Here is a 17,248-nt window from a genome sequence, read left to right on the forward strand (position 1 = left end):
GGGCGATCAGTGGTGGTACCCGTTTGCTGTAGACGCGTCTGTAAATCATAAACAGTCCGTCGACTACAACCCATCGTCCTTGCGACTTCAGCTACGGACGTTCCCGTCTGCAACATGCCGATGGCACGTTCACGTTGCACATTTGAAAGGTGTGGCATGACAAATGGCCGTAAAGACTTTTGTTTTCTTGTGTTTTTCTTTTTTTGTTAATGACTGCTAACAAGTATGGCTGAAAACACGTGCGGTATTATGGCCACGTGACCAGTTGCACGTGAAAAAACACTTTTGCCACTGCAGTGCTGTGCACATGATTTTGATCGATTCACCTGAACAAAAACGGGTGTTATCTGAAGAATAAGGGCCCACAATGATAACTGGTCAAAATGTTAAAATTTTAGGATTGTGAAGTTATTAATTTGGTTCAGTATGTATAGGACAATCCCTTACTATTAGAACACGTGAAAGCTTTTTGAACGGCGATGGATGCACAGGGTGGAATGAACTACTTCACAGACATAACACGTCAGTGTATGAACTTCACAGACATAACACGTCAGTGTATGAACCTCACAGACATAACACGTCAGTGTATAAACGTCACAGACATAACACGTCAGTGTATGAACTTCACAGACATAACACGTCAGTGTATAAACGTCACAGACATAACACGTCAGTGTATAAACGTCACAGACATAACAAGTCAGTGTATAAACGTCACAGACAACACACGTCAGTGTAAAAACGTCACAGACAACACGCGTCAGTGTATGAACTTCACAGACATAACACGTTAGTGTATAAATGTCACAGACATAACACGTCAGTGTATAAACGTCACAGACAACACGCGTCAGTGTATGAACTTCACAGACAACACGCTTCAGTGTATGAACTTCACAGACAACACGCGTCAGTGTATGAACTTCACAGACAACACGCGTCAGTGTATGGACTTCACAGACAACACGCGTCAGTGTAATCTTGAGTGTCAGTGTCAAGATGTCTTCCACACTAGTCAAGATGGCTTCCACACCAGTCAAGATGTTTCCACATCAGTCAAGTTGTCTTCCACACCAGTCAAGATGTCTTTCACACCACTCAAGATGTCTTCCACACCAGTCAGAATGTCTTCCACAGCAGCCAAGTTGTCTTCAACACCAGTCAAGTTGTCTTCCATTCCAGTCAAGATGTCTTCCACACCAGTAAATATGTCTTCAACACCAGTCAAGCTGTCTTCCACTCCACTCAAGATGTCTTCCACAGCAGTCAAGATATCTTCAACACCAGTCAAGTTGTCTTCCACTCCACTCAAGATGTCTTCCACACAATACAAAATGTCTTCACCACCAGTCAAGATGTCTTCCACACCAGTCAAGTTATCTTCCACACCAGTCAAGATGTCTTCCACACCACTCAAGATGTCTTCCACACCAGTCAAGATGTCTTCCACACCAGTCAAGATGTCTTCCACACAAGTCAAGATGTCTTCCACACCAGTCAAGATGTCTTCCACACCAGTCAAGATGTCTTCCAAGCCAGTCAAGATGTCTTCCACACCAGTCAAGATGTCTTCCCTCACCAGTCAAGATGTCTTCCACAGCAGTCAAGACGTCTTCCAAGCAAGTCAAGATGTCTTCCACATCAGTCAAGATGTCTTCACCACCAGTCAAGATATCTTCCACACCAGTCAAGTTGTCTTCAACACCAGTCAAGATGTCTTCCACACCAGTCAGAATGTCTTCCACAACAGTCAAGTTGTCTTCCACACCAGTCAAGATGTCTTCCACACCAGTCAAGATGTCTTCCACACCACTCGAGATGTCTTTCACACCAGTCAAGATGTCTTCCACACCAGTCAGAATGTCTTCCACAACAGTCAAGTTGTCTTCCACACCAGTCAAGATGTCTTCCACACAAGTCAAGATGTCTTCCATAGCAGTCAAGATGTCTTCCACACCAGTCAAGATGTCTTCCACACCAGTCAAGATGTCTTCCAAGCCAGTCAAGATGTCTTCCACACAAGTCAAGATGTCTTCCCTCAACAGTCAAGATGTCTTCCACAGCAGTCAAGACGTCTTCCAAGCAAGTCAAGATGTCTTCCACATCAGTCAAGATGTCTTCACCACCAGTCAAGATATCTTCCACACCAGTCAAGTTGTCTTCAACACCAGTCAAGATGTCTTCCACACCAGTCAGAATGTCTTCCACAACAGTCAAGTTGTCTTCCACACCAGTCAAGATGTCTTCCACACCAGTCAAGATGTCTTCCACACCACTCAAGATGTCTTTCACACAAGTCAAGATGTCTTCCACACTAGTCAAGTTGTCTTGCACACCAGTCAAAATGAGTCCACATCAGGGTCAAGATACTTCCACACCAGTCACGTTGTCTTCAACACCAGTCAAGATGTCTTCCACACCAGTCAGAATGTCTTCCACAACAGTCAAGTTGTCTTCCACACCAGTCAAGATGTCTTCCACACCAGTCAAGATGTCTTCCACACCACTCAAGATGTCTTTCACACCAGTCAAGATGTCTTCCACACCAGTCAGAATGTCTTCCACAACAGTCAAGTTGTCTTCCACACCAGTCAAGATGTCTTCCACACCACTCAAGTTGTCTTCCATTCCAGTCAAGATGTCTTCAACACCAATCACGATGTCTTCCACACCAGTCAGAATGTCTTCAACACCAGGCAAGTTGTCTTCCACACCATTCAAGATGTCTTCCACACAAGTCAAGATGTCTTCCACACCAGTCAAGATGTCTTCCATAGCAGTCAATATGTCTTCCACACCAGTCAAGATGGCTTCCACAGCAGTCAAGACGTCTTCCAAGCCAGTCAAGCTGTCTTCCATACCAGTCAAGATGTCTTCCACACCAGTCAAGATGTCTTCCACACCAATCAAGATGTCTTCCACACCAGTCAGAATGTCTTCAACACCAGGCAAGTTGTCTTCCACACCATTCAAGATGTCTTCCACACCAGTCAAGATGTCTTCCACACCAGTCAAGATGTCTTCCATAGCAGTCAAGATGTCTTCCACACCAGTCAAGATGGCTTCCACAGCAGTCAAGACGTCTTCCAAGCCAGTCAAGCTGTCTTCCATACCAGTCAAGATGTCTTCCACACCAGTCAAGATGTCTTCCACACCAATCAAGATGTCTTCCACACCAGTCAAGATATCTTCAACACCAGTCAAGTTGTCTTCCACTCCACTCAAGATGTCTTCCACACAATACAAAATGTCTTCCACCCCAATCAATATGTCTTCCATTCTAGTCAAGATGGCTTCCACAGCAGTCAAGACGTCTTCCAAGCCAGTCAAGCTGTCTTCCATACCAGTCAAGATGTCTTCCACACCAGTCAAGATGTCTTCCACACCAATCAAGATGTCTTACACACCAGTCAGAATGTCTTCAACACCAGGCAAGTTGTCTTCCACACCATTCAAGATGTCTTCCACACCAGTCAAGATGTCTTCCACACCAGTCAAGATGTCTTCCATAGCAGTCAAGATGTCTTCCACACCAGTCAAGATGGCCTCCACAGCAGTCAAGACGTCTTCCAAGCCAGTCAAGCTGTCTTCCATACCAGTCAAGATGTCTTCCACAGCAGTCAAGATGTCTTCCACACCAATCAAGATGTCTTCCACAGCAGTCAAGATATCTTCAACACCAGTCAAGTTGTCTTCCACTCCACTCAAGATGTCTTCCACACAATACAAAATGTCTTCCACCCCAATCAATATGTCTTCCATTCTAGTCAAGATGTCTTCCACACCAGTCAAGATGTCTTCCACACCAGTCAAGTTGTCTTCCACACCAGTCAAGTTGTCTTCCACATCAGTCAAGATGTCTTCCATCTAGTCAAGATGTCTTCCACTCCAGTCAAGATGTCTTCCAATCCAGTCAAGATGTCTTCTACACCAGTCAAAATGTCTTTCAAACCAGTCAAGATGTCTTCCACTCCAGTCAAGTTGTCTTCCACACCAGTCAAGATGTCTTCCACACCAGTCAAGATGTCTTCCACACCACTCAAAATGTCTTCCACACCACTCAAGATGGCGTCCACACCAGTCAAGATGGCTTCCACACCAGTCAAGATGTCTTCCACACCAATCAAGATGTCTTCCACACCAGTCAAGATGTCTTCCACACCAGTCAAGTTGTCTTCGATATCAGTCAAGTTGTCTGCCAAACCAGTCAAAATGCTTCCATACCAGTCAAGATGTCTTCCACACCAGCCACGTTGTCTTCTGCAGTAGTCAAGGTGTCTTCCACACCATACAGGATGTTTCCACACCATTAAGGATGTTTCCACAGCAGTCAAGATGTCTTCCACAGCAGTCGAGATGTCTTCCACACCAGTCAAGGTGTCTTCCACACCAGTCAAGATGTTTCCACACCAGTCAAGATGTCTTCCATAGCAGTCAAGATGTCTTCCACACCAGTCAAGATGTCTTCCACACCAGTCAAGATGTCTTCCAAGCCAGTCAAGATGTCTTCCACACAAGTCAAGATGTCTTCCCTCAACAGTCAAGATGTCTTCCACAGCAGTCAAGACGTCTTCCAAGCAAGTCAAGATGTCTTCCACATCAGTCAAGATGTCTTCACCACCAGTCAAGATATCTTCCACACCAGTCAAGTTGTCTTCAACACCAGTCAAGATGTCTTCCACACCAGTCAGAATGTCTTCCACAACAGTCAAGTTGTCTTCCACACCAGTCAAGATGTCTTCCACACCAGTCAAGATGTCTTCCACACCACTCAAGATGTCTTTCACACAAGTCAAGATGTCTTCCACACTAGTCAAGTTGTCTTGCACACCAGTCAAAATGAGTCCACATCAGGGTCAAGATACTTCCACACCAGTCACGTTGTCTTCAACACCAGTCAAGATGTCTTCCACACCAGTCAGAATGTCTTCCACAACAGTCAAGTTGTCTTCCACACCAGTCAAGATGTCTTCCACACCAGTCAAGATGTCTTCCACACCACTCAAGATGTCTTTCACACCAGTCAAGATGTCTTCCACACCAGTCAGAATGTCTTCCACAACAGTCAAGTTGTCTTCCACACCAGTCAAGATGTCTTCCACACCACTCAAGTTGTCTTCCATTCCAGTCAAGATGTCTTCAACACCAATCACGATGTCTTCCACACCAGTCAAGATGTCTTCAACACCAGGCAAGTTGTCTTCCACACCATTCAAGATGTCTTCCACACAAGTCAAGATGTCTTCCACACCAGTCAAGATGTCTTCCATAGCAGTCAATATGTCTTCCACACCAGTCAAGATGGCTTCCACAGCAGTCAAGACGTCTTCCAAGCCAGTCAAGCTGTCTTCCATACCAGTCAAGATGTCTTCCACACCAGTCAAGATGTCTTCCACACCAATCAAGATGTCTTCCACACCAGTCAGAATGTCTTCAACACCAGGCAAGTTGTCTTCCACACCATTCAAGATGTCTTCCACACCAGTCAAGATGTCTTCCACACCAGTCAAGATGTCTTCCATAGCAGTCAAGATGTCTTCCACACCAGTCAAGATGGCTTCCACAGCAGTCAAGACGTCTTCCAAGCCAGTCAAGCTGTCTTCCATACCAGTCAAGATGTCTTCCACACCAGTCAAGATGTCTTCCACACCAATCAAGATGTCTTCCACACCAGTCAAGATATCTTCAACACCAGTCAAGTTGTCTTCCACTCCACTCAAGATGTCTTCCACACAATACAAAATGTCTTCCACCCCAATCAATATGTCTTCCATTCTAGTCAAGATGGCTTCCACAGCAGTCAAGACGTCTTCCAAGCCAGTCAAGCTGTCTTCCATACCAGTCAAGATGTCTTCCACACCAGTCAAGATGTCTTCCACACCAATCAAGATGTCTTACACACCAGTCAGAATGTCTTCAACACCAGGCAAGTTGTCTTCCACACCATTCAAGATGTCTTCCACACCAGTCAAGATGTCTTCCACACCAGTCAAGATGTCTTCCATAGCAGTCAAGATGTCTTCCACACCAGTCAAGATGGCCTCCACAGCAGTCAAGACGTCTTCCAAGCCAGTCAAGCTGTCTTCCATACCAGTCAAGATGTCTTCCACACCAGTCAAGATGTCTTCCACACCAATCAAGATGTCTTCCACAGCAGTCAAGATATCTTCAACACCAGTCAAGTTGTCTTCCACTCCACTCAAGATGTCTTCCACACAATACAAAATGTCTTCCACCCCAATCAATATGTCTTCCATTCTAGTCAAGATGTCTTCCACACCAGTCAAGATGTTTTCCACACCAGTCAAGTTGTCTTCCACACCAGTCAAGTTGTCTTCCACATCAGTCAAGATGTCTTCCATCTAGTCAAGATGTCTTCCACTCCAGTCAAGATGTCTTCCAATCCAGTCAAGATGTCTTCTACACCAGTCAAAATGTCTTTCAAACCAGTCAAGATGTCTTCCACTCCAGTCAAGTTGTCTTCCACACCAGTCAAGATGTCTTCCACACCAGTCAAGATGTCTTCCACACCACTCAAAATGTCTTCCACACCACTCAAGATGGCGTCCACACCAGTCAAGATGGCTTCCACACCAGTCAAGATGTCTTCCACACCAATCAAGATGTCTTCCACACCAGTCAAGATGTCTTCCACACCAGTCAAGTTGTCTTCGATATCAGTCAAGTTGTCTGCCAAACCAGTCAAAATGCTTCCATACCAGTCAAGATGTCTTCCACACCAGCCACGTTGTCTTCTGCAGTAGTCAAGGTGTCTTCCACACCATACAGGATGTTTCCACACCATTAAGGATGTTTCCACAGCAGTCAAGATGTCTTCCACAGCAGTCGAGATGTCTTCCACACCAGTCAAGGTGTCTTCCACACCAGTCAAGATGTTTCCACACCAGTCAAGTTGTCTTCCACACTAGTCAAGTTGTCTTGCACACCAGTCAAAATGAGTCCACATCAGGGTCAAGATACTTCCACAGCAGTCAAGATGTCTTCCACGCCAGTCAAGATTTCCTACTCACCGGTCAAGATATTTCCATCACACTGCCAAAAAACAGGTGGAACTCAGTTGGTTCCAGGACTATCGAGTATGGAGGGTGAGGAAGCTCTTCGAACCCACATTGTCGAACAGCAGCCTGTGCAAGTCGAGGTTTATGGGAAGAGGCATTGTCATGAAGTAGTAGAATTCCAACAGTCAGCACTCCTCGCAGCTTTTTTTCTTTGATATAATCTCTCAGACGATGAAGCAAATCAGCATGGTAGGCACCGGTAATCGTCTTTTGACTTTCTAAGTAATCAACAAGGATAACATTCTTTGCATCCCACAATACAGTGGTCCTAACTTTCATCACTGATCTTGAAGACTTGAATTTCTTTGGTGCCGAAGAAGTGGAATGGGGCCATTCCATGGATTGTCATTTTGACTCGGGGTCATAGTGGTAGACCCATGTTTCATCACCCGATCACACGACGAAATCCTCCTCAATTAGCTCTAAATTTTCTCTGGCAATGTCAAATCCTTTTTCCTTCATATCAGACCTTAGAAACTTTGGCACCTAACGAGCAGATATCTCATTCATCTGTAAATGTTCATGAATAATAGTTTCAATGGATCCATGGCTTAGACCTGTGTCTTCCTAAAGTTCAGCAATGGTAATACGTTTATCTATCTCCTTGATTGAATCTTTGTTGATGGAAGTTGAGGGATGTCCATACCTAGGGTCATCATCAAGGTTTGTTCTGCCAGCCTTAAACATAGATTTTTGACAGTGGAATGGCGAGGGCACTTATCCCCATACCCTTGTGACATGCGGTCATGAATGTCTTTGGGAGTACTTTTCCCTAAAGTCAAAAACTTGATGACTGCTCGGTACTCGTTCTTTTCCATTTCTGTGTCCATTTGGACCCTATCTCGTTCAACTGGCTGTCACTAATATACAAACGGCCTCAACAGACCAAATACACTTGCAATGAGCTACTCAATGTATGTACGATGTACTGCATTGACTAGTTCACTTTGTAACAGCCCATAGTTGAAAGTAAGTCAGACTCAGAACATTTTGACCAGCCCTCGTACATGACACTTTTTATGGATAGCAACTTCTTTTATTAATGCTATCCATGTATTCAAGTTCTCCCAACTTCTTAATGCCTGTCAAGGACTTCATATCAATAAAGAGTCTGATTAGATCATCTATTTCTTTATGGGCAGAATGTGAGAAGTTTGTTTCAAACATTACATCAAAATCATAGGATTTCTTAGCACAAACCTTAGTCTTATTATTTTGGTCAGACATATTGCATCATTGTGCCTATTAAACCCCACCTGTGGGTTCTGGCTTAACAGCGTAGGTGGAAGGAGTGGGGGGCGGCGTTGGTGTCGGGGAGCGGGCGGGCGGGAGGGCAAGACGTAGGGTCATTGTTGGTGTCAGTGTGGGTGCGGCGTGGGTGTGATGGGGGGTGCGGCGCCTGTCATCAGACAGATAACCATGAGGATACAACACCTTAACGGGGGTAAATGAGTTCGATTTTAACGCCCGACCAGATATTACCAAAATAAATTGCGCAAAAAAGTAATGAATCTATCTTAAAATAGAACGCGGCGCACCAGCAGGATCTCAATTACTACTGAAGGCTATGAAGAGGGGAGATGTCGACTGGATGACCATCATTAAGATTTGATGTATTTGTTACCGTTCAAGGCAGAAAGTTAATCTTATGTTGTAGTTAGAGTATTTATGTGCGAGAAATAAACCACTCCTGTCGGTTCCGCTCTTACACTAACGGCATGAAATATCTCCCATAATTTCGTTTAGAATTCTCACATTCTTTACATTCAATTTAGCTGGCATTGACCCCAAATGACATATCTTTTCAATAATATAATACGTTTGTACTGATCAAACTTAAAGTAAGAACTTCACGTGTTCCTGTCCGTGGTATCGGTGTCGAAGTAAAGTGTATCGAAGTAAAGTGTATCGATAATATTTAACCCGAACGAAGGAAAACCGTACCACTTGTCTTATAAAAGAATACAGAAATCTAATTTACAAAAGATTCAGCTCCAAACATAAAACATGAAGTAGATAGTCAAGGTTTGTACTGGGGCGAGGGAAACGTGACTATATGACACAAGCTGTGACAGCAATAGCTGCTTCAGTCTGACTTGCGTCCAGATTTAGCGTGTTGCCGATAAAAGCTCGCCCAAGGGCTGGGTTTGTACTCAGAGCTGTGGAAGTTTCAGAGGCTCAGCCGAGCTCCTCAATCCTGACGTTGTTTCATCCTTTCGCCGTAACGTCCAAGCTTGGGTTACCATACCAACGTTGAATTACGCGCGTTGCTATATTGTGTTGCTATGACAACGCTCTATCCCGCTGACTTATTTGCATACTGCTGGTGTGCGGACAAGGCTCTTGGACGCTCGTGTACACCTGGGTAATACAGTTTATCAACAAAGCGACGGCCATACTGTGTCCCCGACATACATTAATGCCCGACTCCGTCGCCTTCGCTCCCTCCCAGGTCGTGCATGACGCCTCATCCCGGCTGTTCTAGTTCTCCGGCCGCTGGAGGCCGAGCAATCACACCGTGCTGGGGAGTTTCAACAACTGTCGACGCATTAATTGGGTCACATTGATGAATTCGAACTGACAAGCTCCGATCAGCATGTCGCCTGGCCTCTCAGTTGGAATACAACAACTACACATCGCCAGGAACATACATTATGTTAGCAGACGCCAATAATCGACATGGGTTGTAGCCAATCACCTACCGCTTTGCCTCACAGAATCGAGGCCATGTTTTACAATCAATCGATATGCGTACCGCCATCGGGTCGCACTGACGGCCGGCTGCGACCTTGTATTGGGACCGAGCTGCCTGGCTACCAGTAGGACCAGCTTGATTCCCCGCCTCTATGACTGGATATCAGATTGCAGTGTAAGTCTTGTGCGTGCAGTTCCATCATCTGACATCGCCTCCATACCCCGTGGTCAACAACAGCCAAAACCGGACCTCCAACCCCTCAACCAACAACGCGTCACCACTAGTTGCCCTGTCGTTCGGCGCCCAAAACTTTGACGTCTGCGTTGCTAGCTTGGCTGGTTTACGTCTGCAACTGGTTGTGCAGACGATATTCATGAGCAAACAGTCTTCCGTCGTCACTACCGCTACTCGTGGCTACACAGGGGAAACCAAAATAACTGTTGTCTACCTCGACTGTGTCGCTCTGCAGGATCCTCGTGTAAGTACAGACGATAACCATTGGTGATTGCTCGAGTTGACGAGCGGGATTCACGGTGCAATGGTGTCTTTACTCGGATGGATGTCAACAGTTTGTACCAGGAGCCTTGAAACGAGGTGAGGAATTCTCCACCGACAGCACTGGTGGTTTGTGGAGTCACGCTATGTGTTATAAATATCCATCGGCGACTCAGACTATGCCAACCCTTGAAAACAATGTGGCTAGCGTACAACTGTATCTAGTGATAACTAGCATATTTTGAGGTCGACACGAGGCGATGCCTGCCTCTACAACCTGCGACGATGTCGGTAACAGTAAATCTGAGAAGCATCTTTTATATCGTCTGAGCAGCGACGAGAGCGCACGCAGCGGTGAAAGCACGCGCAGCGGACAGTCGCAGACGACCCGCGACACATCGTGTAGCCGCGTGCATAAGAAAGACCTGTGCAGCATGCAAGAAAAGGTTCCGCCCCGACTGGACTTTGCTGACTACCATCCCGATGGCGGGTGGGGTTGGGTTGTGGTGGTGGCAGCCACTCTTGTTCATGTGTTGTGTAATGGCTTCCATTTCGCATACGGCACATTGTACCTACAGATCACGAAGAAGTTCACTATCAACGACATCGATAAAGGTAAGAGTTGATGAGTCATGATACCTCTAAAATCTTGTATCCAATATATATATATATATATATGTGTGTGTGTGTGTGTGTGTTTGTGATATATGTGTGTATATATATACGCGCGCGTGTGTGTGTGTGTTATGTGTGTTGTTATATATATATATATATATATATATATATATATATATATAGTTATAGTTATATATAGTTATAGTTATATATATAGTTATATAGTTATAGTTATATATATAGTTATATAGTTATATATATAGTTATATAGTTATAGTTATAGATATATTCAGATAACCAATTCCGCAGACAACCTAAGCCATGCCAGAAATACATCATCTAAAAATACCATATAAAGAGATTTAGGGGTAATCACATTTCCTTATGGCTGTTATACGCAGCACTGCATTCTAGAACACGCAAGCTAGGTAAATACTGTCCTTCCGCCTCCCAGTTGACATACTTCGATATACGCAAGTATGGTGCGCTTGGCAACGGATGTGTAAAAACATGGCATGCTGTGTGTGTCTCTTCGGGAAATGACATGGCCCTAGATGAGAGTTGCCTTTCCCCGATTTGTGTTATTGACCTCTTGCCGTAGTAAGAACATTGCAAAGCCCAATGGAGCGTGTGTCCATGTTAAAACCACCCCTGCCGGCGGCCTGTGTGTTGACAATACGTCTGAAGCGCCGACACTGGAAGGTTATAGTCTATATTTAGCTATTGATGTTACAAGCAACGACGTAGTACGACGTCACTGGCGGAGAGGGTCGATGTGGTTGATTGGGTTCTTGTCATATCATCATCATGTCCTTGTTTGTCTCCTATAACACATCACCGTATGTCCTTGTTTGTCTTCTGTAACACATCACCATATGTCCTTGTTTGTCTTCTGTAACACATCACCGTATCTCCTTGTTTGTCTTCTGTGACACATCACCGTATGTCCTTGTTTGTCTTCTTTAACACATCACCGTATGTCCTTGTTTGTCTTCTGTAACACATCACCGTATGTCCTTGTTTGTCTTCTGTAACACATCACCGTATGTCCTTGTTTGTCTTCTGTAACACATCACCGTATGTCCTTGTTTGTCTTCTGTAACACATCACCATATGTCCTTGTTTGTCTTCTGTAACACACCACCATGTGTCCTTCTGTGTCTTATGTAACACATCACCATATGTCCTTGTTTGTCTTCTGTAACACATCACCATATGTCCTTATTTGTCTCCTGTAACACATCACCATCTGTCCTTATTTGTCGCCTGTAACACATCATCATATGTCCTTGTTTGTCTTCTGTGACACATCACCATGTGTCCTGATTTGTCTCCTGTAACACACCACCATGTGTCCTTCTGTGACTTATGTAAAAAATCACAATATGTCCTTGTTTGTCTTCTGTAACACATCACCATGTGTCCTTATTTGTCTCCTATAACACATCACCATATGTCCTTATTTGTCTTCTGTAACTCACCACCATGTCCTTATTTGTCTCCTGTAACACATGACCATCTGTCCTTATTTGTCCCTTGTAACAAATCACCACCTGTCCTTATTTGTCCCCTGTAACACATCAACAGGTGTCCTTATTTGTCTCCTGTAAAACATCACCATTTGTCCTTCTGTGTCTTATGTAACACATCACAATGTGTCCTTCTGTATGGCATAACCATGTCCATATTTGTCTCCTGTAACACGTCACCATGTGTCCTTATTTGTCTCCTGTAACTCATCAGCATCTGTCCTTATTGTCTCCTGTAACTCATCACCATGTCCTTATTTGTCTCTTCTCACACATCACCATGTCCTTATTTGTCTCCTGTAACTCATCACCATCTGTCCGTATTGTCTCCTGTAACGCATCACCATGTCCTTATTTGTATCTTCTAACACATCACCATATGTCCTTATTTGTCTCCTGTAACTCATCACCATCTGTCCTTATTGTCTCCTGTAACACATCACCATATGTCCCATATGTGTTATAATGTCCACTGCCGAATCATCATATTGGTTTATCCCCTTCACATCATTACATTGTGATTTTGGTCCCCTGCACCACATCATTTTATGTTATTTATTCCTTGAACCACGTCATCATATTTTGTTATTTTCTCTCTGCCCCACGTCATCATATTGTGTTATTTCTACGCCATCATTATTGTGTTATTTATCCCCAGCCCCACGTATCATATTTTTTTCATTTCTCCACTGCCCTACGTCATCATATTGTGTAATGTTTCCACTGACCCACGTCATCATATTGTGTTATTTATCTTCTGCACCAAGTCATCATATTATGTTATTTCTACGTCATCATATTGTGTTATTTATCCACTGCCCCACTTCATCACATTATGTATTTTATCTACTTTACATCATTACATTGTGTTTTCTGTCCCCTGCACCAGATCATTTTATGTTATTTATCCCCTGCCCAATGTCATCATATTGTGTTACTTCTCCACTGCCCTACGTCATCATCATGTGTTATGTTTCCACACACACACCCCACGTCATCATATTGTGTTATTTATCCACTGCCCCTCATCATCATATTGTGTTATTTTTCATCTGACCCACGTGTTTTGTGTTATTTATCCCCAGGCCTACGTCATCATATGATGTTATTTCTCCACTGCCCTACGTCATCAAATTGTGTTATTTCTCCACTGCCCAACGTTATCATAATGTGTTATTTTTCCTCTGCCTCACGTCATCATATTGTGTTATTTCTGTCATCATATTGTGTTATTTATAGACTGCCCCACGTCATCATATTGTGTTATTTATCTCCAGCCCCTATCATCATAATATGTTATTTCTCCACTGCCCTACGTCATCAAATTGTGTTATTTCTCCACTGCCCAACGTTATCATAATGTGTTATTTTTCCTCTGCCTCACGTCATCATATTGTGTTATTTCTGTCATCATATTGTGTTATTTATAGACTGCCCAACGTCATCATATTATGTTATTTCAACGTCATCATATTGTTTTATTTATCCACTGCCCCACGTCATCATATTATGTATTTTATCTACTGCCCCACGTCATCATACTATGTTATTTCTCCACTGCCCTACGTCATCATATTGTGTTATTATCCACTGCCCCACGTCATCATATTATGCTATTTCTCCACTGCCCTACGTCATAATATTGTGGTATTATCAATTGCCCCACGTCATGATATTATGTTATATATCCACTACCCCACGTCATCATATTGTGTCATTTATCCATTAGCATACGTGATTTATTGTTTTTTCACCTTCTCTACCACCAGATCATAAAGTCTATCGTCTATTTATCTTTCTGTATGTTGTGGAATCACCTCTTAACCAAGTGATGATATTGTCTTGTTATTACTAGAACCACTTTATTGACATTGTCTCATCATCTGAACCACGTTATCACATTACCGGGTTGTTATCTGATGCGTATCATCATATTGTCATTTTATTTTGTTTGCACCACATATTGGGAATTGCATCATTGTGTCCTGCCTATACTGGCATCGTGTTTTAATATTCTATTTGTCCCGTCCTCGTGAATGTCTATACGTCTTTTTTCATGTGTTAATCGGTGCCCTGTCCCAGGATATCACGTTCTCCTAACAGCACGACATCATAGTATTCACCATACATCACGCGTGTCACAAGGAGTGCCATATCAAGTTGATGTCATGGTCAAAGCTGTGTCATGCAAGGTTGTGCCATGTCAACCCAGTGTCATGTCAGATTGGCATCTTGTCAAGGCCGTGCCATGCTGGGTTTATGTCTTGTTAAAGTCGTGTCAAACGTGAAACCAGTTTCGTGCTAAGATGGTGTCATGTCAAACCAGTGCCATGCGATGTGGTACGAAGTTGTCAGTGCGAGGTTGGGTTCATGTTACAAGGAATGTCAGGCCTAGATTGTGCCATGTCAGAGCTGTGCCATGTCAGGCTGTGCCGTGTCAAAGCTATGTCATGGTAAGACCATGCTAGGTTGCTTACACACTAAACTAGTGTCATGAACATCTGGTGTCAGTCGAACTAAAACGATGTATCTGTCAATATAACAAACGGTATCATCCAATGTAAAATATATTGTCAGTCAATGTGAAGTGTATCAGTCAATATAACAAACTGTGTCATCCAATGAAGAAACAGATTGTCAGTCAATCTAAAGTGCATCAATCAATATATCAAACGGTATCATCCAATGTAAAATATACTGTCAGTCAATGTGAAGTGTATCAGTCAATGTAACAAACTGTGTCATCCAATTGAAAAACAGATTGTCAGTCAATCTAAAGTGCATCAATCAATATAACAAACTGTGTCATCCAATGAAGAAACAGATTGTCAGTCAATCTAAAGTGCATCAATCAATATAACAAACGGTATTATCCAATGTAAAATATACTGTCAGTCAATGTGAAGTGTATCAGTCAATGTAACAAACTGTGTCATCCAATTGAAAAACAGATTGTCAGTCAATCTAAAGTGCATCAATCAATATAACAAACTGTGTCATCCAATGAAGAAACAGATTGTCAGTCAATCTAAAATGCATCAATCAATATAACAAACGGTATCATCCAATGTAAAATATACTGTCAGTCAATGTGAAGTGTATCAGTCAATGTAACAAACTGTGTCATCCAATTGAAAAACAGATTGTCAGTCAATCTAAAGTGCATCAATCAATATAACAAACTGTGTCATCCAATGAAGAAACAGATTGTCAGTCAATCTAAAGTGCATCAATCAATATAACAAACGGTATCATCCAATGTAAAATATACTGTCAGTCAATGTGAAGTGTATCAGTCAATGTAACAAACTGTGTCATCCAATTGAAAAACAGATTGTCAGTCAATCTAAAGTGCATACATCAGTATAACAAACGGTATCATCCAATGTAAAATATATTGTCAGTCAATGTAAAGTGTATCAATCAATATAACAAACTGTGTCATCCAATTGAAAAACAGATTGTCAGTCAATCTAAAGTGCATCAATCAATATAACAAACGGTATCATCCAATGTAAAATAAATTGTCAGTCAATGTAAAGTGTATCAATCAATATAACAAACTGTGTCATGCAATGGAGAAACAGATTTTCAGTCAATCTATAACAACGTATCAGCTAATATAACACGTTGCCATCCGATGTAAAACAGATTGCCATCAATGTAAAACAATGTATCAGTCAATATAACACACTGTGTCATCCAGTGGAAAACCAGATTGTCAGTCAATTTAAAACAATGGATCAGTTTGTGCAGATCCTCTGTTAGCTATGACTCTGTTAATATCACAGCCCAATGACTACCCAAGGCCCTCATGTACTTCTACACACCAACGTCTCAAACATACACTTTACTATATTCACACAATCATCAGAGTAAGTTGATTACATGACATAGTTATCGCCATCGTCGTCGTCATCATCATCATATTTATTCATCATCTTCGTCGTCGTCGTTCTTGTAAATCGTCAAGCTACATGACATTGTAACAGACGGCATCTTCATAGTAAATGACATTTTATCATCCCAAACAGGCTCCCACAGGAGATATAGCTTTGGTGAGATCCATCGATATCTACATCGTAGATGTCTGCTTCGCAGGCCATTGTGACATCGTTGTTACCATGACGTCACAATCAAATGACATCGCTAATAGCTCTGCTACTGAAGCTGTTAGCAGTACTTTTTACACTTAAGACACTGCTTATTACTGTCTACAAACTGAAAAACATAGAAGAATGATGATGGGTGATAAATAAAATCTCACCCTCGTGTCTTTTGATATCAAATATATCAACAGTCGTTGATATATTTGATATCAAAAGATACTAGGGTGAGATTTTCATTTTAACAAACGGCATCTTCAAGGCACAGGAAATTGTGACCGAATGTATCCTCCCTATATAGGAAAATAAATCAGACTATATTCTCATCTGGTATTTGGGAGCGTTCGCTCGTCACGCAGAAGACCCGGGTTCGAATCCCGAGATGGGTACAATGTGTGAAGCCCATTTCTGGTGTCCCCCGCTGTAGTATTGCTGGAATATTGCCAAAAGCGGCGTAAAACCAAACTCACTCACTCACTCATCTGATATGTGTACGTTGAAAACGTAAACTGTGTACACGTAGGGGCGTGGTCAGTACATGTGTAGGGGCGTGTGTTCATGCTGTGTTCATGCTGTTGTCTGACAGGTAGAATAGCAGCACGACCTACTTCAACAGTCTAACGTAATGATAACAGGTAATATCTTGAACCGACATTTAGAAGCTGCAATATTAATGAAACATAATTCACTTTTTTATACTTCGTTCATTATTATTTTTATAAAGAT

General features: G+C 42.8%; 4 protein-coding genes across 4 annotated transcripts in view; 3 read left to right on the forward strand and 1 right to left on the reverse strand.

The window, feature by feature from the left end:
- Positions 1–1,039: 1,039 nt before the first annotated feature.
- Positions 1,040–1,937, reverse strand: LOC139475581 (oviduct-specific glycoprotein-like). Its single transcript, XM_071258772.1, has 2 exons — positions 1,583–1,937; positions 1,040–1,320 (listed from the first exon to the last, which is right to left on the reverse strand). Exons 1-2 carry the CDS (start codon positions 1,935–1,937, stop codon positions 1,040–1,042), a joined length of 636 nt encoding a protein of 211 aa, XP_071114873.1.
- Positions 1,938–1,947: 10 nt separating this feature from the next.
- Positions 1,948–4,272, forward strand: LOC139475582 (uncharacterized). The gene has a single exon (XM_071258773.1). It carries the CDS (start codon positions 1,948–1,950, stop codon positions 4,270–4,272), a length of 2,325 nt encoding a protein of 774 aa, XP_071114874.1.
- Positions 4,273–4,421: 149 nt separating this feature from the next.
- On the forward strand, positions 4,422–6,767 carry LOC139475583 (uncharacterized). The gene has a single exon (XM_071258774.1). It carries the CDS (start codon positions 4,422–4,424, stop codon positions 6,765–6,767), a length of 2,346 nt encoding a protein of 781 aa, XP_071114875.1.
- A 2,911-nt stretch (positions 6,768–9,678) lies between these two features.
- LOC139473955 (monocarboxylate transporter 13-like) overlaps positions 9,679–17,248 on the forward strand; it is a 29,818-nt gene continuing 22,248 nt past the window's right edge. The window contains exon 1 of the mRNA XM_071256801.1: positions 9,679–10,887. Within this exon, the coding sequence (XP_071112902.1) occupies positions 10,533–10,887 (355 nt within the window). The 5' untranslated portion in view covers positions 9,679–10,532. The remainder of the gene's footprint in view (positions 10,888–17,248) is intronic.

The sequence above is a fragment of the Haliotis cracherodii genome, unplaced genomic scaffold (genome assembly GCF_022045235.1).
Source record: "Haliotis cracherodii isolate W230 unplaced genomic scaffold, xgHalCrac1.p SCAF_3, whole genome shotgun sequence".
In the NCBI taxonomy this organism is placed as follows: domain Eukaryota; kingdom Metazoa; phylum Mollusca; class Gastropoda; order Lepetellida; family Haliotidae; genus Haliotis; species Haliotis cracherodii.